At 40.0% G+C, this 26,490-nt stretch overlaps 1 protein-coding gene across 2 annotated transcripts in view; it reads left to right on the forward strand.

Annotated features, from left to right (window-relative positions):
• Positions 1-26,490, forward strand: part of MRC2 (mannose receptor C-type 2) — a 59,121-nt gene that overhangs the window by 1,291 nt on the left and 31,340 nt on the right. For both annotated transcript variants that reach the window (XM_072111149.1, XM_072111150.1), the window contains exons 2-5: positions 11,360-11,743; positions 17,894-18,067; positions 20,803-20,967; positions 23,719-23,832. In XM_072111149.1, the coding sequence (XP_071967250.1) occupies positions 11,360-11,743; positions 17,894-18,067; positions 20,803-20,967; positions 23,719-23,832 (837 nt within the window). The remainder of the gene's footprint in view (positions 1-11,359; positions 11,744-17,893; positions 18,068-20,802; positions 20,968-23,718; positions 23,833-26,490) is intronic.

Consider the following 26,490-nt stretch of genomic DNA (forward strand, 5'->3'; position numbering starts at 1 on the left):
ACAGAGGTATTATTTCCTAGAGACACTGCTTCCAAAAGAGTATTCAGTGACATTGGATGTGCCATATAGTGGCCCAGGCAGTGCCTACGGCTCCATAATAGAAAATCTTTAGAAATCTCTAAGTCCCCATACAGGCTTTAATATGTGCATGAAGTTTAATAGTAATGTCATGTTAAATGGTAAATAACAAAACATCTGTAAATAACAGAGAATAGATACATTTCGAAGAAATGTGCAGCACTCCAATTTCGTAGAAAAGTAGAAAAATCTTTTATTCCATAGTGAGTAACAAACAGCGACGTTTCGGCTCAAGAGAGCCTTCCCACGTCGCTGTTTGTTACTCACTATGGAATAAAAGATTTTTCTACTTTTCTACGAAATTGGAGTGCTGCACATTTCTTCGAAATATATACGGGAGGACCTGAAGCTCAGTCCTAGGACGCCTGCACCCACCTATATCCTATCCTAGATAGTGCCGCTGGAACTTTCTATACGTAGAGAATAGATACAGAGATATATCAAAACTGATGCTCAAGGAGTGATTTAATTGCCAATGGCACTTTATGTAAATCAAATTTTGCAGCGATCTGATGGGTTGCCATAGATAATTACTCCACTTTGCCTCTACATCAATGTCTTTAAAACTCAAATATCCAGTCTTGTGATAGAAACATATAGCACATTCAACCTTGAAGTTGTACAAAAACTTATTAATGAACAATATCTCCTTGTCACAGCAGTAGCCCATGTCGGAAAACATCGAAACCAAACATCTGCACAATGATCAGACATTTTGGAATTTAGTTAGTTTTTCAAAACAGAGCCAAGATAGTATATAGCAGTGATGGCGAACCTTTTAGAGACCGAGTGCCCAAACTACAACAAAGACCCGCTTATTTATCGCAAAGTGCCAACACAAAAATGTAATTTGTTATTTATACTCACTTCTCTGTCACAGCCTTCACTGATACCAGCAGCTGAGGACACCAATAAAGCAGAAAATAGTCCCAGGTTGAGTTGTCACTTTAAAATACCTCTATGCACAGCAAGTCCTGGGCTGTCTGGGACTGCAGGAAGATACCTCGAGTCATCTCTGGTGATGGCCTGAGTGCCCACAGAAAGGGCTCTGAGTGCCACCTCGGGCACCAGTGCCATAGATTAGCCATCACTGGTATATAGCATGAATGTTAATGTGAAAGAAGCCAGCATTGTATCTCTTTGCCGCAGACATTTAGCAATGTCTTTCTCTATAATTTGCATCAGTCTGAGCCACATATAAAAGAACAGGTTCCATCATAATGTGCTGTTGGCTTTTTTGTGCATTTCTTTAAAGCAGCTAGTTGTAAGTGGGTTAGCATTATGCGTTGCCACAGTGAGTGATAAAAAGCAGATAATAACATTAGGGACAGATGACAAATAAAACGGAGTAGGAACACAGCTGGAGTAAGTGTCTAGTCTAGTGACAGGCGTTTACATGACGCTCACTGTGAACGGAAGTCATGTGTATATAAAATGTAAGCTGATAGAATCTCTACCTCTTTACTTCATTTTCTTCAACACTTGACATAAGAATTTTCATGGACATCTCGGCAGCCTGACATGCCTTTCTCATGAGCACTGCATTATTATTTCCTGACATGACTGGGTCTATGCATAACGCCTTCCTAGGCCACACTGACAACCATTCTTTTCAATAGACCACAGCTTTGCAGACCCTACTGTGACTCTTAGATCCTTCACAATATAAATTGATGCATTCTACTTCTCTAGCATAAATATGGGCATGCTAGTGGAATATGAGATCCGGCATTGTCAGTAGTCAGGGGAAGAACAGCATTCCTTGAGAAGTAGAGTTTGGGTTTAGGCAGCACCACTGCTGAGGTAACCATCTACATACCTGTACTGTGTATGGGACTTTTTGATAACAATAGAACCACAGTGGGTGGGAAAGTATACCAAGAACAACTCTTTAAAATAGAACCAGTCATGAGAATATAGGTCTACAAACTTCCAAAAATCTTTTATCCAGGAGATTCAGTAATTTGATATTTTAATGAATTTTTTCTTGCGAGTGGCCACCCTTGATTATATCATCTGATACAATGTAATTACCAATATTGTAAGAACGCTGTATGTGATGACCATATTGTCCAGACGCCCCATAAGGTGTTTTGTCTAAATGTTTATTTATCTTATGTTTCTGCAAATTACTGAATTTCCTAGATAATAGGTTGTTGGTGGTTTGCAGCCACAGATTCTCATTACAGGTTATAAGGTTATATTCACACAATCGGCAAGGATTCACTGTGGTGGTGAAGAGTTACTCTGGCCTGCCCAATTCTGGCTTAAATAATGACCTACAAGACTAGTGCATCATCATACGCTTCCTTCAGAAGCTGTCCCCCGCAAGTTGACTTGATGATGATGTACCTTGCCTATTGGATGTCAATAGGGGACATGACAGTAACCTCTGGCTTTAGAGGGGTTTCCCACAAACTAAAGTTATAAAGTTTTATATAACTTTAATTTGTGGGGAAACCCCTCTAAAGTAAACCTACCAAGCATGATAAACCAGGAACCCTTACTCATAAATCCAGGCTCCTTGACTGTGGTAATCTTATGCATGGCCTCCTTCCTTCTAAATTAAACTTTTTAAATTATGCTTCTGAGCCAGAAGGGCTCTCCGGTGTTACCAGAGCCCTTCAGTTCCATAGCTTTACAGACTGTTACGCTGTAGAGGAGCACTTATCCTTCCCGCCATGTGAGATTACAGCAGGCAGAGGGAGAGAGAAGTGCTGAAGGTGCAAGGGGAGGGGGACATGCTTCTAAATAATGTAAAAGTCCATGAAGCCAGAGCGTGGGTGGGCTTTGGTAATGCCCCCAAGAGCTCTTCTGGCTAATTAGCATAATTTTAATAGTTGATTTTAGAAGAAAGGAGCCCATGGATAACAAAGATTACCACAGCCAAGGTGCCTGGACTTATGAATAAGTGTCCCTGGTTTATCCTGCTTGATTTTTAAGGTACATTTCTTGAAAGGTAATTTGAATAAAAGATTTTCTGCAATATGCTTTATCTCCGATAATAAAGATGAATATCATTATATTACTTATATTATAGTATTCTGGATAATAGGTTCATATCCATTTAGTGGCCTAAATTCTCATGTTGCCTTTACATATATTGTATACCAAATTATAACATCAGTCTATGTTGGCATCTGAATTCATGGTAAAATATTATCAACTTCAACAACCAGAAGCAAGCCTATATATTACAGGATTAGCACTTGCATGTGGACCATGATCCCGGAAGGATTAGCATAGGCACATCTATCAAATATAAAGACTCCAGATTTATCACAGTGATTGAAGGGGGGGATAGGATTTACATAGGATTTCCACCTGCCATGTGATAAAATATATTACAAGTACTTCTGCATCAAGAATGGCACCAAAGTTATTTGGCTGTTACCCCACACTAATCTGTTACTGTAACCACTCAGAATTACTTACCAGTATAGGATGCCATATAATGCACATTCGTGCAGGGCTCCTAACTAGTCCTAACAACATTTCATGCATTTTTATCAATCCCTGCACCCCCTCCCCCATCTCTTTTACCCAGGCTAACAGTATATTGTCCACTTTGCTGAATATCTATTCATTTAGCGCCGAACAAACAATGTTGGAACTTAGTTACTTACAGTAATTTACTTATCATCTTATTATAGATTTTAATTTACAGAACAATATGGAAAAAAATACCGTAGCTACTGTATTCCCTTGGGCCACTAATATATTACCGCAGGAAGACAGTCACAATTGCAGGGTCAAAGGTATCTGGAGATTAGTGTACAAACTACAACAATTCACATTGTTGGGACTGATTGTGTTGTGGTTCTTCTGTCAGGAGATGATCAAAGACTTGTCTCAATCTCCTCCCATTGTTTACCCTGTAACTCAGGATGTGTTTATGTAGCAGTGGGCTATATTTATTTTCTATTCTCAATACAAAAAAAAATGGGAAAATATCTTCCATTTTGATTAGGGAATTTACCAGTAGTCTAGTTTTATTTCACTAGTTCTTTATTGTGAAATATAATAACCAGGTTTGTTCACATGACTTAAAAGTAAAGAAAAGAACACAATATAAAGTGAGATTGCATTGTTACACCTTAAGAACACGGCCTAAAATGGGCTTCAGGACACAGAACCTTTTTCCGTTTTTCCCTTCTCAAATTCCAAAAGATATCACTTTTTTCTATTTTTTATGTAACATGGACATTTGAGGGCTTGTTTTCAGGGATAAGATTTGTATTTTCCAATGGGTTATTTTTTTATGATAAAAATAGCAAAACGAAATAAAACACCTGTTTTGCTACTTGTTTTTTAATTACAACTTTTATGCATTTCACCGGACAGTATAAAAAACATGCTAAAATTATTCTGTAGGTTAAAGGAAACCTACCATTTCAAATGGTAGGTTTAAGCTGTAAACACCGAGCACCAGCCGCTTCGGCGCTGCGCGCGACCGTGCGCGCGCAACGCCTGCGGCATTTCCTATGTAGGCGCGCGCACGATCGTGCGCACGCAGCGCCGAAGCAGTTTATGCTATAAAGTTTAAAAAGTGTTAAAACCGCGATACCGCGGTTTATAACACTAACGAAACTAAGCACCGGCACCAGCTCACCCTGAGCTGGTGCTCGGTGTTTACAGCTTAAACCTACCATTTGAAATGGTAGGTTTCCTTTAATATGATTAAGGAAACATGAAACATGTATAGGTTTTCTTATGTTTTACCACTTTAGCAAATAAAAACACATATTTAAGGGGAATCTGTCATCAGCAATTGGCCTAATAAACCACTGACAGTATGTTGTCAAGCAGTTGAACATCTTTCAGATCAGGTTTCTTTCGTGACTTTCTTTCGTGTGGTGACTTCATTGAGAAAATTAACTGGTTGTATAAAGTTAAAGAGGTGGAGATTTTAAGTCAAGCTCTCTCTTCCGCTAAAATCCCCTTCACTGTAATTGATGGTTCTGCATCCAGAGACATCACTAGCCAGATCTCCTGAAGTCTGATGCATGATGTCAATCACAGAGGAGAAGGCGTTCAGAGCTTTGACTTCATTGTTAAACTCTCCGCCTCCTTGACATTATACAACCAATTTACTACTCACAAGTTGATTTTCTGGATGATGCCACCACCATGGGCCATGAAAGAAACTAAAACTAGAAGGTGTTACGCTGCTTGACAATATACTGGTAGTGGTTTATTAGGCCAGTTGCTGATGACAAGTTCCCTTTAAGGAAACTGCATGTCGCCTAATTCTAAGAGCTATAACTTTTTTTTCCTCAGTCAAAAGAGGATTATTAGGGATTGTTGATTTTGAGAAATGGTAACGGTTTGATTGGTACTATTATAGGGTATATCTGGCTTTTTCATCACTTTCTATTACAATTTTTGCCTGCTGTAATCTTACACAGTGGGAGGGGGAAGTGCTCCTCAAAGTGTAACAACCAGTGAAGCCAGGCTCTGGTACAACCCTACTGCTTTTGTGGCATTATTTTAAAAGTTGATTATAGAAGAAAGGAGGCCATGGATAATAAATATTAGTCACATTACCTGGATATTGATAGTAGGACACTTACTTAGATGTCCTTAGATAGATCCAGGCACTTTGACCTAGGTAATCTTCTTATATTTCCCATACTTGCCCTTCTTCCTTCTAAAATAAACTTTTAAACCATGCTAATGAGCCAGAGGGGCTCTGGGGGGTGTTTTCAGAGCCCTTCAGTGATGTCTTTTCACTCCCTATAACAATGAGCAGAGAAGGTCTCCTCTCCCCCTGCACTTCCTGCTGTAGCAGCATATGAAGCTGCAACACTGTGGGGCTCTGGTGATGCCCCCAGAGCCTTTCATGCTTATGGGCATAATTTTAAAAGTTGATCTTGGAAGGAAGGAGGCCATGTATAACAAATATAAAAAGATTACCACAGTCACAGTGCCTGGGTCTATGAGTAAGAGTCCCAGGTTTATTATGCTCGATTTTGATGGTAGATTTTATTTAAGCCTGTATGGAACAGTCTCACAGACTCCAAACCACACAGGGTATAATACAGGAGACCCCCGTTGATCGCATTGAATGTTAACCTTTTAAGTGCCTCAATCGAACCTTCATGTAACTACCGCTCCCAACACCTTATAGACATGTCTAGCAGTAAACAATTTTTCTCCTACACATGGGTCTAACTACCCTGGCAGCAAGCATAAAAGCTTCTATATGGCTCAACCAAGGGGGCCATTTCAACTAATAGGTAGTAGTGGTAGTTGGCATACAAAATGTTACGTGGACGTCTAAAGAGATCTCTCCTTGGATGCTAAAAACAGCAAAAATAAACCTTTATACTTACCTGTTACATTATTACAGATTACATTATTTTTTGTGGTGTGACATCTGGTGTTAAATGTCCTGTCCTGTGCCATTGCTGAGTAGATTTTACTGTGACATCACGGTGTGTATTATCCCTATACTGTGACATCACTGTGTGTATTATCCTTGTACTGTGACATCATTGTGTGTAAAATTCCTAAGCTGTGACATCACTGTGTGGATTAACCATGTACTGTGAAATCATTATGTAGATTATAACTGTACTGTGACATCACTGTGTATTATCTCTGTACTGTGGCATCACTGTGTGTATTATCCTTGTACTGTGACATCATTGTGTGTAAAATTCCTAAGCTGTGACATCACTGTGTGGATTAACCATGTACTGTGAAATCATTATGTAGATTATAACTGTACTGTGACATCACTGTGTATTATCTCTGTACTGTGGCATCACTGTGTGTATTATCCCTGCATGGTGAGCTCACTGTATTGATTATCCATGTACTGTGACATCACTGTGTATTATCTTTTGTGCATTATCACTTTACCATAACATGTGTTTTGTAGCAATCCAATATTTCTTTTTCTGGTGTGTTTTGTAAATGATTGTGTGTATATATATTTAGAGAAAGAGAGATTGTGGTCTCAGTTTATATAGATAGACAGCTTGGCCCCCAACAAACTGGAGGACATATGCATCATATACCAGATTGCAAGCACATCGAGTGGGGGACATTTATTATGCCTTTCCAACTGAAAACTGGCAGAATTTTTTTTCCCTTTGCTGCACCTTTTGCACCTTATTTATGAAGTGACGGCGCCACAATCCAACACTTTTCCAGCACTTCTATTTTTCTGACTTGTTTTGGTGCGCTATTTGTGGCGCAAAATGAGAGCATCTAAAAGCGTGTCTAGAGAGTTATATTCCTTTTTGTCTGTGCTCCAAATCATTAATGCCTTGCGCCACAAACGTACGTCTAAATGTAAAATATAGTTTCCTTCACAACCCAAATTGATAAATCCCCCCTCCCCCCGTGTGTTTATTGTCAGCCAGGGCATTAATGTGTCTGAACATCATCCCTCCTTCAGTTAGAAAAACTATAAAACAAAACTACACTAAAGTAGTGATGGAGTAACATGTATAGAGTCGATTTTTACAACGTTAGGATCCAAGGTAAAACTGCATGTATGGACTATGTATGGCACCTAGTCCCTACATGAACATATTTCATATAACAGGATGTTACAATATCAAGTAGATTTCCCTATATAAATGAATTTGGATAACTTAAAACTTGGGTGCAAGTAGTTTAGTAGTTTGGTGATCTTGATGAGTTCTCTAGTAAGCTCATTTGTTGTGTGATCAGAATAATTATTTCCTCACTTTTGAACACATGACTTGCACTGAACTCTTAATGGTTATTCTAATGTTTACAATATATAAAAGAAGTTTTCACTTTTTTCCTTTTTTTGTATTTTGCGTATGTTTATCAGTCTGTTTTTAGACAAATTCTGCCATGGAGATAGTTAACTTTTGAAATGATTTAATGGGCTGCCCTCATGTTCAGCAACACATGGGGCTCTTGACCTCATTCTGTCTCCTCCCTCGCACCCCCACCAAACACAGCCAAGGTTTTTACAAGCTCCCTAGTGGGTCAGTTCTGTGGTCACTTGTGATATAATAGGATCTCTGTTCTACACTTTTTTTGGATATGGGTGTGGATTTTGTCAGAGGGACAAGCTTTTTAAATCCTTCAGTCTAAATTAGAGACACATGGGAGGAAGAGGTTGTACATTTATTAACCCTCTAGCCCTTATTTATTAACCCTGCAATATTCAAAAATGTTCTTTGTTTGCAGCAATATGAATATTCTTGACTTAGGTTTAATTTTGGCAAAATATTTTAAAAATGCATCTTTATTATTTACAATAGGGCAGCATGGTGGCTTAGTGGTTAGCATTACAACCTTGCAGCGCTGGGGACCAGGGTTCCAGTCCCAGGATCAACGTCTGCAAAGAGTTTGTATGTTCTCTCTGTGTTTGCGTGGGTTTCCTCCCACAACCCAAAACATACTGGTAGGTTGATTAGATTGTGAGCCCCATTGGGGACAGGAACCGATTTGTCTCTGTAAAAACAGAGGCTCTGTAGACACAATGCTCTTACAGACTGTTCTACTCTGTTACCACAGTAATGGCAACTAATAAATTACATGATTCTCCCACTGAGATAGAGTCTCACCAACTATGAACCCCCCTACCTATATAAGAATGATCTGCTATGTGCTGATGGCCTACGTGTACGTCATCATCAAATTACGTTCCACATGTCAGCTGCTCTAAGCACTGTGGAAGGGCGGGAGAAGGCAGGACTTGAATTGTATGGGGGGAGTATATGAATTCAAAGATGAGTCTTTCTGAAGAGCTGTGGTGATGTAGCCAGATCTACATCTGGCCTTCCCTGCACTGATCCCTGGACCAACTTTTTTTTGCTGCACCTTTAACATAGGGAGTACAACTGTGCACAGGAACGCACCTTTCAGTGCAGACACTTTATAAATACATAAAAAGTGAAAAGAATATGTAAAGTGAGACAAAAAAACTGCAGGAGCTTTAACGGAATGGGGTAGGGCATTCTAGAGAATTGCTGCAGCTTGGGAGAAGTCCTGGAGATGTGAGTGGGAGGTTTGAGGAAGAAAATAATCAAAGATCACTGGCAGATCGAAGAGCACAGTTTGGTGAATAGTAGATGGTGGAATGACAAAAAGTTCAGTCTGAGAAAGATTAAAGGCCATCTACCAAGGCCTTTAAAGGCCATCTATGAAGGATTGTAAACCAAGCACACTTACATGCTTGGCAGGATCTGCTCTTGTTTTAGCTTCTTATGCCCTGGTTTTTACAAAATTTTATAATTATGCAAATGAGTCTGAGAGGCTCCAGGCTGCATAGGTGTCAATGGAGCCTGGAGCTCCTCAGGCTCATTTGCATGATTTTTAAAGCCTTTTTTTCTTAAAAAATAGTGCATAAGAAGCTAAAACAAGAGCAGATCCAGCCAGAGGCGTACTCACCAGGATGTCAGTGTGCTTGGTTTACAATCCTTCATCCTGGTGGTAGATGTCCTTTAAAGAAGAGAGAGAACATGATGTTAGAGACAGCAGAGAGACAGTCACTAGTGTACTGGTGTAAAGCAGGGGTGACATCACGTGCAGAAGTATACAGCTGAGTATCATCAGCATAGAGATAATACTGAAAACCAGGAAACTGATGGTTTGTCGGACAGGGGCAGTTTAGAGAAAAAACGAGAAGAGGACCTAGGAATGAGGCATAAGGAACCTCAACAGTAAGATGAAGAGGAGAGCAGAGAGATCCAGGAAAGGAGGCAATGAATGTGTGATCATAGGTGGGGTATCAGCTATATTACTGAGGCAACATGTTAGCATTCTAAAATTTCATCCACAACATGCAGGCCAATTCAAATGACATTTACGATTTCTGGTCTGACTCATAGAATTGGTTCCTAAATAGGGGTTTGACTTCTATGCAAAAAGCCCAGGGAGGGAATTAAACTCCTTAAAGATCCCTATAAATCAATGCCCGCCTTTCAGGAAATCTTGAAACATTACTTGGGATAAAACCCAAACCAGTTGGTGGCTTGGTTATAGGGATCTGCATTTCTTAAAGGTGGCACTTTAAGACCCAGTAAAACAAAAAAGGCATCTGCTCCCACAGGGGGTTGTTGTCCACCAGGGTTCTTTTATTACATCATTGGGAACATATAAAGAAAAAAAATTGTACACAATATGTAGATAAAATTATTTAAATACAAATTAATGTTTAAAAATACTATTAAATAACTTAGTAAAAAATCCCCCGCCCACAGTATTACTGTAACATTATGGGGCACATAATAAGATACTAAGAGTAGTGCAAACTGAACTAAATGCAGTTTGCCTGTGTAGTGTGCAGAGGGCGCCAGATTCATGATTTCTGTTGCCTGTTCTTCATGAATCTGGCGCCCCCTGCACTGCCCCGACAGAGTTAAAGGGAACCTACCACCACGAATCTACCTATACCTATGGGTGCATGTATGGGACGTGAGGATAGCCCTTTTTAGAGCTAATCCTCACGCCCCAGCTACCTTTTTAAAATCTTTATTGCCCTAATATGTACATTTTCTAAAGAGGCTACTAGGGCGTAGAGTAGCCGGACATGAGGCTACAGTGGCAGCTGCTGCCGGACATGTTATTGAGTGGAGGCTGCTGCCGGACATGTTATTGAGTGGAGGCTGCTGCCGGACATTTTATTGAGTGGAGGGTGCTGCCGGACATGTTATTGAGTGGAGGCTGCTGCCGGACATTTTATTGAGTGGAGGCTGCTGCCGGACATTTCATTGAGTGGGTGCTGCTGCTGTACAGTATGTATAAGGAGTTTGAGTATGGTGCAATGAGTATATGTCAATATAGCAGTATAATGTGCGGGACTAGGGTGACAGCGCAAATTTAGATTTATGGGCTGCCCCAATCCCAAGTTTCCATCTGGGACCATTGATGTCTTGTTGCAGAGCACATAAAAAAAGAATAGTGTTAACAAATAGATTGTAACGAATAAGTCAGATAACTGAAATTATCCCTAGAGGACCTTGAACACTTATAAAACTAACATATTAGGAACAACATGTGGTTGGAAGACAATATAGAAGGTGGAGCCGTGCAGCAATTTATATAGTTACGAAGGACTGGCACACAATTTCATCCTAAAGATAAATGACCCCCGTGTGTACTAGAATATATCATGAAATTATTCAATGTGTTAGAAAAAAAAAATTAAACGTTGTGAAACCTATTTACACTTGGGTTATTTGCTTTCTACTATTTTGGATTTCAAGAACTGACTTTACCTTATTCTACTTCTACATGGGATATAATTGTAGCCACAAAGTGATGTTTTGTTTCTTTTTTTGTCTAGACCCATCCCCGTTTCTGATATACAGTCCCGATGTTGAAGGATGCCTAGAAGTTCAGGACTCTGTGGTTCGTGTCACCCGGCCATGTAACACCAGTTTGCCTGCACAGCAATGGATTTGGGTTTCAAAAAGACGGCTATTTAATCTTGGCAACTTTCAATGCCTTATATCTGTTACCAACTATTCATCAAGTACACTCTCTACCTATCAATGTGATGAGAACCTTTTCTTTTTTGGGAGATGTGAGTTCTTTATAGACACCTTCAATGCTGCACTACTACCACAGACCAATAATACCACCCGCGTACTTTTACCGCCAGCAAAATCTAAAAACCAGTGGATGATATTCGGAACTAACCGAAGTATCTGTTCTGCCGCATATCAAGGTAAAGATTTTATTCTTATTATAAATGAAAGCATTATTATTACAAATCTTTAGAAAAAAATTGGCTGCAAAACAAGAGTATATGGGCTGAATGGTTTGCTGAAATCCCTAACTATCCACACGATTAAAGGGGTAGGACTTTACTAGGGTAAGTACAGGACCCCAGTAGGGTCCCCCATATAGTACTTACTATAGAGGTATTTGCCCTAGTGAAGTTATGTAATAGTGCTCAACCAGCTTTACATACCATGATTAGTAGTTTTATAAAAACGATGGGATTTTAAGTATAAGCATATCTAAATCTTTGAAGCTGTTTTTTTCATAAATGAATAGATCCAGTCATAACAGTAAGCTTTGATACAACCATCATTATATAAAATAGGTTCACTGTGTCTTTTTTCTTCTCATCCTCTAGCAGTGAGTAGTATATCTCTCTGTTCTTTCTGTTGTAACAGCCGGCAGATAAGCATCCATGCGATCTGCCAGCCGGCGCACAATATGATGAGGCGGTGACGCCGCTGATGACGTCATCAGCGGCGATACCCCGCATCATAGTGTGCGAAAGCCGGCAGATCGCATGGACGCGTATCTGCCGGCTGTTACAACAGAGAGAAGAGGAGTCAGGGGGAGCCGGATCGCATCCAGAAAATCCTCTCTGGTGTGATATGCAAATTTGTCTAAAAGCAGAGAGCTTAGTGATAAAGTCAAAGTAGTATTCCAGGAATATGAATGTCTGATAAGAAACCCCCTGGAGCTATAAATAAATGAATACAACAGAACTCAATGTCAATAATCACAAAATGGAGCTTAAAGGGGTCTTCCCATTTCGGGAAATTAATGTTATACAATTTGTTATACAATATACTTTATGTATCAATTCCTCAAAGATTTCTACATCTCTGCTTGCTGTCCTGCTATAGAAAGCTCCTATTTTTTCTAACAGTGGACAGAAATCTGACCATGGTCACACATGTGTACAGCTCCTTAAGCCCTAGGCGCACCAGGACGTTATAGTACGTCCCCGGGGCTAGATGCTTAGCGCACGGGGACGTTCTATAACGTCCTGCTTCTGGCACCGGCTCACGAACGGAGCCGGTACCAGAAGCAGCGGCTGTCAGCTGTCTAGTACAGCTGACAGCCTGCGCTAACACCCGCGATCGGACCGCGGCGTGTAAGGGTGTTTGCGCTGTGGATCGGATCCCCCGTGCCGCTTACCGGGGGATCCGATCCACTTCTGGGCAGCTCCGAGGACTGGCATGTGCCCCGGAGCTGCCCGGTCTCCATGGCAGTCAGACCCCTTCCGGGTCTGACTGTAAACTGTCTGAGCATGCGCAAGCTTACTCAGACAGTTTACACTGCTCTACAATAAAATAGTATTGTAGAGCAGTGTATTGAACTTAAACCAGTGATCAGAGCATCACTGGTTCAAGTTCAAGTATGTATAAGTAAAAATATGCAAAAACACTTAACACTACACATTATAATAAATAAAAAATAAATACATAAAAATATAAGCCCCTAAAATGTCACTTTCCCATAAAAACACTTAATAAAGTATAAAAAACACAAAAACACAAAAAACCCTGCATATTTGGTATTGCCGCGTCCGTAACAATCTGTATAATAAAACGGAATCGTTACTGGACCCGCACGGTACACGCCGTAGAAAAAAAAATGCAAAAAGTTCCGAAAAAAGATAATTTTTAATTAATACCCTATAAAAAAAATGCTCTAAAAAGTAATTTAAAAAATGTTATGCACTCCAAAATAAGCCCACTAAAAAGAACAACTCTTCTCGCAAAAAATAAGCCCCTAACTAGATTTGTCAGCCGAAAAATAAAAAAGTTATGCATATGAAAAGATGATGATGCTAAAATGAACAAGATTTTCTCCAAATTGGTTTTTATTAAGTACAATTGAATAAAATACACAAAACCCCCACATATTTGGTATCCCTGCGTCCGTAACAATCTGCATAATAAAACAGAATCATTATTAGATCCGCAAAGTTAACCCCGTAAAAAACAAAACAAAAAAAAGCTCCAGAAAAAAGATCATTTTCAATTAATACCCTATAAAAATGCTCTAAAAAGGGATTTAAAAAATGTTATGCACTCTAAAATAAGACCACTAAAAAGAACAATCCTTCTCGCAAAAAATAAGCCCTTAAACAGATTTGTGAGGCGAAAAATAAAAAAGTTATGCATATGAAAGACGGTGATGCTAAAAGTAACAACATTTTTGCCAAATTACTTTTTATGCACTAAAAATGGGAAAAAAATAAAAAATCTATATAAATGAGGTCTTTTTGTAATCGTGGCGACCCATAGAATAAAAATAATATACTATTTTTATGGAATGGTAAACAGCCAAAAAAAAACCCCCATTAAATTTTTCCTGAAAAGTGATGATTTTCATTTCCTCCACCAACCAAGAGTTAATAAAATCTCACCAATTAGCCTATAGATTCCCCCAAATTACGTACCAGAAAAGTGCATCTCATGTGGCAAAAGAAATAAGCCCCTATAGGTCCACATTAAAAAAAGAAAAAAATTATAGCCTGTACAATGTGACATAGCAAATCTGATCTGGATGGCGCCTCCTTCCCTTCTATGCCCGGCCGTGCGCCCATACAGCAGGTTACCACCACATATAGAGTATCCGTGTACTCGGGAGAAATTGGGTAACAAACTTTGTGGAGCCTTTATTCATTTAATCCATTGTAAATGTTTAATTTTCCACCCAAAATGAGTGTATTGTGAAAAAATATTACAATTTGCAGACTGCACCTCCATTTTGTTTTAACCCCTATAAAACACGTAAAGCGTTAACAAACGTCTTAAAAGTGGTTTTTCATACGTTGAGGTGTGTAGTTTCCACAATGGGGTATTTTACAAGTCCCACTATTATTTAGGCCTCTCAGTGTCAATTAGAAGTTGAGCAGGTCCATCTAAATACAGGTTTTGGTGATTTTACAAAAAATGTGAAAAATGATACCTAAATTATGAGCCTCATAACATTCTAGTAAAATATGTGGAATCTTAAAAAACCATGCCAACATAAAGCAGACATTTGGGAAATGTAAGTTATGAATTTATTTGGGAGCTATGACTATCTGCATCAAAAGTAGAGAATTTAGAACGTTGAAAATAAAGAATTTTTCCAAATTTTTGCCAAATTTAGTTTTTTTTCATAACTAAACACAAAAGATATCATCCAAATTTTTAAACTAATTTGAAGTACAATGTGTCACGAGAAAACAATCTCAAAATCCCCTGGATATCTCATAGCGTTCCAAAACTATAACCACTTATAGTGACACAGGTCAGATTTGAAGAATGGGGCCGCGTCCTTAAGGCCAAAAGAGGCTGAGTCCCGTAGGGGTTAATACCCACAGATCTGATTACTCTCTATGATACTAATGAGCTGTGCACCTGTGTGACCTTGGTCAGATTCCACTGTTAGAAAAAATAGAAGCTTTCTATTGAGTGACAGTAAGCAGAGATCTAGAAATCTGGGAGGAATTGATACAGAAAGTATATTAGAAAATTGTATAACTTTTTATAATACAAACAATAACATTAATTTGCTGAAATCGGAATACCCCTATAAATTGTTTGCTTTTATGATTCACCAAATGTTATGGTTTCTCTAAAGTAGGCAGAGTTAACTCCAAGATGTCAGCCACATGATACTACAACTCCAATGATCCCTCAGTTCTCAGTAACTCCTCCTCCCTCTTATGTTCTGTTCCCAGTGATGATGTAACAGACTGAGTTCTCCACATAACTAATATGCATATAATTATAAATTATCACTATAAATAAGGTACTGGTAGTGGTTTATTAGGGTTATTTCTACTAATGGGTTCTCTATAAGAATCGAAAATTTGCATATATTTTTATATATTTGCCTTATTATGACCTCTTACCAAAGATTAATGTGATGTATCACATGGCAAAATAAAAATAATATGTTCAAAAAAAGCTGCAGTGTAGGCTTCATTGCAAAGGGCAATTTCATCTTTTATATGAAATCTCAGTGTTTACCTATTAAAAAATCTCATCAAAGTTATGCAAAAATGAGCAGAGCATATTTTGCCATTGATGAGTAAAGTTTAAAGGATGCAGGGGGGTGTTGCTTCAGAAGCCCCTAGCTTTGGTTCTGTAGAAACTAGAAACATGTTTTTTGTGTGGTTTTATGAGGTACATCTATAAACTTAGTTAGAAATAAGAGCTGCAGATAAAGATCCAGATCCATGCCCATTTCTTTACCTGCCTGTATCTCTGGTTCTGTAGTTCCTTGAACCACAATAGGGGCATCTGAAGTGACACTCGTTCTGCAGCCTCTATACTTGACTCATCTCTGCTAATTTTCACCTGACTTTGTAGGAAATTTTTTGATAGGTTAACAGGTGAGACTTCATATAAAAGAGGAAATTCTAAAAAGGATATGTCATACACTATTGAGGGTGCTCGTAGTTTGATGGGGTAAAGTCTTGTGATATTATTTTCTAAGTATGCTATCTGTGATTTACATCTCATATACTGGCCCTTTTAATTTTGTGGTGGAGATTTATTATTTTATACCTGTGAATGATCATGACTGAATGTTTGCAGGTTATGGTGCAATTCTACATCAGATGCATAAGGCGCAGTGGGGATGGGGCCTTCATCATATGTTTGAAAAATTCGCCCTAAATGTTTATTCCTATTTCCATTTTTTTGAACAGATCAGTGATCCTTTGAATATAATTTATTTTTTCACTTTTGCGGAATCACATAATATATAAATAAATATAAAGAAACAGATTATATTTCAAAATAAAATTGTAAATAAATCCCTTGGTACACTATAACAAACATTTGCCATAGTCACCACATTTGCCCATGACTATACATATTGGTCCACATTTACTAAGGGCCGCACGCCAGTTTTCTGGTGGACTTTGCACTTTCTTTTAGGTGCTTGCACATGTATTTTAAAAAAATGCCAGCGCCACATTTGTGTCGCATGCGACCGGTTTGTGGCGCGGCTGCACTATTCTTCATGCAACACAGATTTCTGCACTGAAGGGGGTGTACCAGAGCGTATTCAGACCATGCAACAGATTTATCATGCAAAGTGTGACAGAAATATGCTGCACACCCCATGTTAAAGGTGCACCACAAAAAAAAGTGGTGCATTCTGTCTGGGCAGTGCATGAAGAACGTGCACCACAATTCGTGAATCTGGCTCACTCTGCACCATACACAGGCAAACTGCACATAGTAAATTATATATATGATTGTCAAATACTAGGGAATTCTTTTATAATGCTCGTTTTGGGGCAGATTTATCACAACTTGCAAACCAGAAACTGCTGTACAATCCCAATTGCGGGAGTAACTATTTCCCCCATTCCGCCATTTTATGCCGAGTGGACATAAAGGGGCGTGAAGAGGGTCGTGCCTGACGCTTCCTACAACAAGTGGGCGGCGCATCCCCCGCTCCATACATATATCGGGAGGATGGACCCTCTTGATATATCCAGCATGTGCTGAGAGCAAGGTTACCATTATACGCCATCACAGCGATTGCGGATTATGCAGCACACACCCAGGCTGTATGGAGACGACTCAGCCTGTGAGCTCTCATAGACTGTAAGCTCTTGTGAGCAGGGTTCTTACTCCTTTGTTCCATATGACTATTTGTACTCTGTAATGTAGTATTTTATTTTTATACTTTCCCTAATGTGCTACGGAATATAATGGCGCTATATAAATAGAGATTTTTATTATTATTTTTCCATACTCTTCTTACTGCCCAACAATGTAATTGTATTGAGGTTTGTGGTAAGGGGTTAAAAAGAATAATAAAATAAAGTTATGGTCCTGCAAATTCACTAAAAATACCTGGACATTAAAGCCTTTGCTGGCCTCACCATTAAGGGGTAAAGAAATTTTTGGTCAGATTCCCTCTAAAATTTTGGACACTATTCACAGCACGCTGCACTGTACTGCAATGCACTGGTGTCCTTACTGTCAGAGATCTGGTACTTTTTTCATTGCTTTACTTTTGTGACGCAACAAAACATAAGAAATAACTTATGTGAATTGTTTTCTTGTAGTTTTATTAATGTACTTAATATTATTCTTTTTTTCAAATCTAGATATTTACACTATTCAAGGAAATTCCAATGGTCGCCCCTGTGCCATACCTTTTAAGTATGACAATCAATGGTTTTACAGCTGCACCAGCACAGGACGGGAAGACGGCCATCTTTGGTGTGCAACCACTGTTGACTATGGAAAAGATGAGAAGTGGGGATTTTGTCCTGTAAAAAGTAAGTCAATGTGCGCTTTTCTTTTTTTAATAAACATTGTTATCATAGTTTGGTTGGTAACGATATACAGAACAGAGCTTCAGTATTAGAATATTTTATGTAATTTGTGAATAGAGGGACATTTACAACAGATGTGCATCTCAGGACTCCATTGAAAATATGTTCTTACTCCCTTGACCCCTTTGATGTGACTAGGTGGATACAGAATACTGAGGTTGTCTCATTGCCATCTTCATTATGCGCTTATTATCCTGGTCTCCAATCTTGTGAGAAGGATATGCTGTAGATTGTCCACAAAGAACATTCTGCGGGGAACTCAGCCATTAGAAAACAAGAATATCCAAAAATGACTGGTTTCTGCAGCCAGGAGTGGAATGCAACCATTGCAAAGGTTAAATACACAATTAGGATCCAAAGCAGTAATTGACATGCTGTGACTTCCAAACCTGCAGAGTAAATTATTTTATGGTGTGTATTTTTATACAGATTGTAGGTGAGATTTGTATAATAAGACTATGTAAGTCTTACTGTAAGTCACTTCAGGATGGCCAATGATTTTGCAGCGGCTGACCCACAGCGATTTAACATTCTGCATATCACAAATTGTTTAAATTTACTTTAAAGTACAACTGTAACATATAAAAACTTTTGCCTAGCTCAGCACTAAGCTAAAATAAGTGATTCTCTAATTACTCCCATTAGCTATCTGCAGCCATTTGTCAGCTAGCAGTTACCTTTTCCCTGTGGCTGTCTTTGTTTGGTAGATTTCCATGAAAATCTGTAGCTAGACAGAGGAGAGGAGGGTGGGCGGATGTTGGTGTGAGGGGTTACTAGCAGATGTGCATACCCCTGATCAGTAGCTGCTGGCTCCAGGAGAATATCAGACCTGGCAGCATATAAAAAACATTAGGACCTGGAGTTACGTCATAAACATGTGACTGATCACATGCTTCAGGTTATCCAATTACATATCACGAATGGTATGTAGCAGGGCTGTTTGTGTTTGAAAGTTTGATTTTAGTAGAAATGTGTATGTATGAAAGTGTGAATTTACAAATAAAGCCAGAGCTCAGGCTCCCCATCAGTTCTAATAGACCCTGCACACACAGCACACTATATACAGTGCAAACTCTTTGAGCAGGTCTCTTTAAACAGGAAAGGGGTGGTCTGTAGATAGAACATAGCTTCTTTTGAGTATAATGACAAAAAAAGTTAAAAAATTCTATTGATTGAATAAAAAAAACAGTTGCTGCTGACAACCACTGCTATCTCTGAGGATGCCTGTGCTGGTGAGATTGCACCAGTGTCCAGAGATAGCAGCAGCTTGCAGGAGAAAACCCAAGCCGGTGCGCAGGAGGAAAAAAGCAGCCGCTGTGATCCATGGTAACCAAGTAAGCTTGTGCTGGTAACATTGTACAAGCGTCCTTGGTAACCAGCTGCTTGAAATAGACGAACTGCTGGGTCTTTAGCTCACCATGGGGCCGTGCTTAGTAGAAGGCAGTCAGGTTTACTGGGGCACAGGTAGATCTCCTGTCTAGCCTATCACAGCACAGCGGCTTATGTTTCCTCCTACAAGCTGCTGCTAAATCAGATCACATCCCTGGTTACTCGCGATCTGAGATAGCAGCGGTTTGCAGGAGGAATCAGAAGCCACTTCTGGATTAGTAAGAGCAGGAGCCGGGTCCCATGCATGGGCTCAAATACAGTTTGGTCCCGGGGGATAGATATTCAGGTTTACTGAGGGACAGGTAGCACATTATCAAAGCCTATCAGATTCGATTGTCCACAGTTGCTTATGGCAGCCATCCTCACATCTTGAGGTTACTGTACACTTATAAAATACACACTGTTAAATCAGACTCAAAATAAATCGTTTTTTCTTTGCTTTGCTCACATGTCCAATCACTATATTCCCTATATGTTGCATGAAGATGTATGAAATGAAGAGGATTTGTGTCTTGTGTGTGTTGATTTATGTTTTTGTTTTGATGCGGCAAATGTAGGAAGCATTATCCGACAGCCTGTTTTTTCTATATCTTCCATTTTCTCCCAGTAGACAATGAGGGGGATATTTATAATACTCTTGTGCGTTGGTGTATGATAACACTTTTACAGCCCAATACATCAAGAGGCTCCGGCCTCTTAATATATCCAACAGAACCTACGCCTTGCCTGGTGTCAAAATAAATGCAGCGACAACTTTTCACATGGAAAAATTCGCCGTCTGCATCGAGCACACAGGCGTGGGGACAGTAATGCCCCCCGCCGGCCCAATCCCGACTCGGCCGCGCCCTCCATTAGGCTTGCCTCGCCTGGGGTTAATAATTCCACGTGCTAGTAATAATCCAGCATTTGCGATTATATCAGGGCTTTTCTGCCATTGACGTGGCACCGAGCTCCTGATAAATATCCCCGTGTCGATCTATGGCATTTCTATGGCCATTGTGTTGATTTTTTTCGCTTTGTGCTTTTTTTTAATTTTTCCTTTCCTACAGCTGAAACTCCTTGAATCCTGTCTTTAGTGCCTCTGTGTGCCCATTTTGTCTGAAATATATAAAAATACATACATTACTTGTACAATAGAGCTGTGACTGGAATGTACAGATCTTATCTACTGTATATCACTGTTTGTTCAGATGGTTTTAATGGGCTTAGCTTGACTTCCTCCAATGTAATTGCAATGTAATTGAGCCTTCATTTCCCATCCTGATCGACTCAAACTCTGTACATTTTAGGCCCTGACTGTGAAGCATTCTGGGACAAGGATCCACTTACCAATAGCTGCTACCAGTTCAATTTCCAGTCGGCGCTATCATGGGCAGAAGCTTGGACCAGTTGCCTACAGCAAGATGCCAATCTTCTCAGCATCAATGAGATCTATGAACAGACATACATTAATGGTGGGCATTGTTATATATTCTGGGTTCATATTTTCTATATATGCAATGTATTTATTATTCATGCACAATGCACAAATATGTTGGTTAAAGCAATTTCAAGTGAAATATTGCATTCTAATCATGAGATAATGCCTGTTTCCATTACACAAAAGTGCTAACAGTGATACGCAGCAGTCCTTGAGTTCTGTGTAGTCATACCATTGTGTGTGTTGTTTTTAGTAACAGCAGGACTGTGAAAAATGCATTTACATTCCAGCATCGTAGATGGACTTGATTATTTCTTATATTTCTGTGCTGTGAAATCTCTGCATTGATGTACTCCACAGTCCTTTCCTACTGCTCTAATATATACTACAGCATACTATAGTAGTCACTCATGCCAAAGTGAAGTGGGAAGTTTCAGTAGAGAGATCCAGAGCATTTAAGTGTAGTCCTCCAGGTCCAGTCACAATACTGGAATACAAATCCATTTTTGGTACTACTTACAACATACACATACACTCACCGGCCACTTTATTAGGTACACCATGCTAGTAACGGGTTGGACCCCCTTTTGCCTTCAGAACTGCCTCAATTCTTCATGGCATAGATTCAACAAGGTGCTGGAAGCATTCCTCAGAGATTTTGGTCCATATTGACATGATGGCATCACACAGTTGCCGCAGATTTGTAGGCTGCACATCCATGATGCAAATCTCCCGTTCCACAACATCCCAAAGATGGGATTGGATTGGATTGAGATCTGGTGACTGTGGAGGCCATTTGAGTACAGTGAACTCATTGTCATGTTCAAGAAACCAGTCTGAGATGATTCCAGCTTTATGACATGGCGCATTATCCTGCTGAAAGTAGCCATCAGATGTTGGGTACATTGTGGTCATAAAGGGATGGACATGGTCAGCAACAATACTCAGGTAGGCTGTGGCGTTGCAACGATGCTCAATTGGTACCAAGGGGCCCAAAGAGTGCCAAGAAAATATTCCCCACACCATGACACCACCACCACCAGCCTGAACCGTTGATACAAGGCAGGATGGATCCATGCTTTCATGTTGTTGACGCCAAATTCTGACCCTACCATCCGAATGTCGTAGCAGAAATCGAGACTCATCAGACCAGGCAACGTTTTTCCAATCTTCTACTGTCCAATTTCAATGAGCTTGTGCAAATTGTAGCCTCAGTTTCCTGTTCTTAGCTGAAAGGAGTGGCACCCGGTGTGGTCTTCTGCTGCTGTAGTCCATCTGCCTCAAAGTTTGATGTACTGTGCGTTCAGAGATGCTCTTCTGCCTACCTTGGTTGTAACGGGTGGCGATTTGAGTCACTGTTGCCTTTCTATCAGCTCGAACCAGTCTGCCCATTCTCCTCTGACCTCTGGCATCAACAAGGCATTTCCGCCCACAGAACTGCCGCTCACTGGATGTTTTTTCTTTTTCAGACCATTCTCTGTAAACCCTAGAGATGGTTCTGCGTGAAAATCCCAGTAGATCAGCAGTTTCTGAAATTCTCAGACCAGCCCTTCGGGCACCAACAACCATGCCACGTTCAAAGGCACTCAAATCACCTTTCTTCCCCATACTGATGCTCGGTTTGAACTGCAGGAGATTGTCTTGATCATGTCTACATGCCTAAATGCACTGAGTTGCCGCCATGTGATTGGCTGATTAGAAATTAAGTGTTAACGAGCAGTTGGACAGGTGTACCTAATAAAGTGGCCGGTGAGTGTATGTTTCATTACAAGAGGGATATCCAAGGCTGATACCTAAAACTGTAGTTTTATATGATCAAAGCTACTGATGAACACAACCTAGTTTAGTACTAACACGGCCTGAATGTGGTGAATCTACAAAAGCTTAAAACAGAACAATGTTAGCCAGCACTCTTCATACATCTTCACTTTTATTATGTATCTATTAAAATGTCAACGTGTTCATAGCAAATGATAAAACCACCAAGGAGCTTGTTTAATAATTTGCTGTGAACCCTTTTGTATTTCAATGAATTTATAATAAAGGTAGCGTTTATGATATGTGTGAATGTCATGATATTGTTTTTTATCTTTTCACCACGAGCCATGAGGAGTCTAATGTCAAATGGACGGAGAAAGTGATTTAAGATCAGGACTGTGATGAGCGTTGGTCTTTTTCATTTTGCTTTAAAGATTTGTGTAGAAACAGTAACATATGTCTTTTCTAAATGTAGTACAGGCGTTCGCCTACTTAAGGACACCCGACTTACAGACAACCCATAGTTACAGACAGACCCTTCTGACCTCTTTGCAATAATCAGCTGTAAAGTGTCTGTAATGCAGTTTTATTGATAATCCTTGGTCCCATTACAGCAAAAAATGTTTAAACTCCAATTGTCACTGGGGCCAAAAATTTTTTTTCTCTAGATCTACAATTATAAAATATACAGTTTCGACTTACACACAAATTCAACTTAAGAACAAACCTCCGGACCCTATCTTGTACGTAACCCGGGGACTGCCTGTAGTATGTTTCTTGTTTACATAAATTACTTGTTGGAGATCAGACAGAAAGAGTCCCCCTCTCATTCATTCTTGTCTGGGGTTGCAGCTCCACCTAGTTTTTAGAAGAAATGTCAGTTTTCTTCTGTGGCTTTCTTTGCGCCCTGGTCTGAAGTTCAACCTATGCGTAACATAGGAGAATACACAACAACAAATGACATGCTTTGTATACAAAATCTATATGTCCTATCTGATATGTATTGTACTGCTACCTTCCTTCATAGGCCTTCTGACTGGATACAGTTCCACTCTCTGGATCGGACTCAATGACATTACCATTAATGGAGCCTGGCAGTGGTCAGACGGATCTCCATTAAAATACTTGAACTGGGAGAGTGGTAAGTAACCAAATGCTTGTCTTGGTATTTTCTTTTTACCATTTGTTTGCCATACAAATATTTGGTTGTATGGTGACATTGGTGGTAGCAGTAATGTCAATATGATTTTAGAAAGTGAAAACTGTCCAAGAGTAACTGTAAAGTATAAAAACTTTTGCCTAGCTCTGCACTCAGCCAAAATAAGCAATTCTCTAATTTAAACTCATTAGCTATCTACAGACGTTTGTCAACTCACAGGCTGGAAGCTAGAAGTTAGCTTATCCCTCTGGCTGTCTGGATTGGTTAGGTTTCCATGTGAATCCATAGCTAGACGGAGAGCAGGAGAGGAGGGAGGGGTTACCAGCACATGCACACTCCTGAACAGTAAAAGCTCTCAGCAGTTTCAGGACCTGCCGTGATGTCATAAGTTCTAATGAATGGATCAGATCCTGTACACACAGCACCGTATGTACAGGGAAATCTCTGTAAGCAGGTCTCTTTGTACAGGAAAGGGGTGGTCTGCAGATAGGAGGCAGCTTCCAGTGCCTACAAGTAGTATTCAACCCCCTGCAGATTTAGCAGTTTTCATAAGAAGCAAATAAGTTAGAGCCTTCAAACTTCAAACAAGAGCAGGATCTAGTAACAGATGCATAAATCTTACAAACCAAAAAGTTATGTTGCTTAGTTATATTTTAATAAATTTTAAACATAAAAGTGTGGGTCAATTATTATTCAACCCCTAGGTTTAATATTTTGTGGAATAATCCTTGTTTGCAATTACAGCTAATAATCGTCTTTTATAAGACCTGATCAGGCCGGCACACGTCTCTGGAGTTATCTTGGCCCAATCCTCCATGCAGATCTTCTCCAAGCTATATAGGTTCTTTGGGTGTCTAATGTGGACTTTAATCTTGAGCTCCTTCCACAAGTTTTCAATTGGGTTAAGGTCAGGAGACTGACTAGGCCACTGCAACACCTTGATTTTTTCCCTCTTGAACCAGTCCTTGGTTTTCTTGGCCGTGTGCTTTGGGTCGTTGTCTTGTTGGAAGATGAAATGACGACGCATCTTAAGATCCTTGATGGAGGAGCGGCGGTTCTTGGCCAAAATCTCCAAGTAGGCCGTGCTATCCATCTTCCCATGGATGCGGACCAGATGGCCAGGCCCCTTGGCTGAGAAGCAGCCCCACAGCATGATGCTGCCACCACCATGCTTGACTGTAGGGATGGTATTCTTGGGGTCGTATGCTGTGCCATCCAGTCTCCAAACGTCACGTGTGTGCTTGGCACCAAAGATCACGATCTTGGTCTCATCAGACCAGAGAACCTTGAACCAGTCTGTCTCAGAGTCCTCCAAGTGATCATGAGCAAACTGTAAACGAGCCTTGACATGACGCTTTGAAAGTAAAGGTACCTTACGTGCTCGTCTGGAACGGAGACCATTGCAGTGGAGTACGTTACTTATGGTATTGACTGAAACCAATGTCCCCACTGCCATGAGATCTTCCCGGAGCTCCTTCCTTGTTGTCCTTGGGTTAGCCTTGACCCTTCGGACAAGCCTGGCTTCAGCACGGGAGGAAACTTTCAAAGGCTGTCCAGGCCGTGGAAGGTTAACAGTAGTTCCATAAGCCTTCCACTTCCGGATGATGCTCCCAACAGTGGAGACAGGTAGGCCCAACTCCTTGGAAAGGGTTTTGTACCCCTTGCCAGCTTTGTGACCCTCCACGATCTTGTCTCTAATAGCCTTGGAATGCTCCTTTGTCTTTCCCATGTTGACCATGTATGAGTGCTGTTCACAAGTTTGGGGAGGGTCTTAAATAGTCAGAAAAGGCTGTAAAAACAGATAATTAATCCAAACATGTGAAGCTCATTGTTCTTTGTGCCTGAACTACTTCTTAATACTTTAGGGGAACCAAACAGAATTCTGGTGGTTTGAGGGGTTGAATAATAATTGACCCATACTTTTATGTTTAAAATTTATTAAAATTTAACTAAGCAACATAACTTTTTGGTTTGTAAGATTTATGCATCTGTTAATAAATCCTGCTCTTGTTTGAAGTTTGAAGGCTCTAACTTATTTGCTTCTTATCAAACCTGCTAAATCTGCAGGAGGTTGAATACTACTTGTAGGCACTGTATAATGGCAAGAAAAATCAGTGATTGAATAAACAAAACAGTCTTTTAGGGACGGGGTCCTATTAGAGAGAATGTAATAACCAGAGTATTGTTTCAGTTGAGATCCCTTTTCCTATCGTTCTGCTGCCCTCTTCCTACTCCCTCTCATAATATGTATATAATGGGGCACATCCTCCATTCTTTAGCATGTCAGGTGAGATGACGGAGCCCCCTAATGCTGCGGGCCCCATAGTAAGGATGCAAAGACATGGAGTTGGTGGAGGTAGGGGAAGGTCCACTTTGAAGTAAGACACATGCCTTATTACTAATCTGGTTGGTAAAGCAGTTGTTTAACCACAACCCCTATTCGTTCTGTAACTGGTTCAACAATGAGCTGAATCTGGCTAAAGATACACCTCACATTCAGCAGATATTCCAGTGGAAAGTTGGATGATCATGCATTTCTCCTTATACACAGAACTTCTCTGTGTGCGGAAAAGTCATCCTAGACTTTCCCAAGAATTGTGTATTTAATATAGTAGACCGCAGTATTATACAATATACACA

Source organism: Engystomops pustulosus, chromosome 6 (genome assembly GCF_040894005.1).
Source record: "Engystomops pustulosus chromosome 6, aEngPut4.maternal, whole genome shotgun sequence".
Taxonomy (NCBI): domain Eukaryota; kingdom Metazoa; phylum Chordata; class Amphibia; order Anura; family Leptodactylidae; genus Engystomops; species Engystomops pustulosus.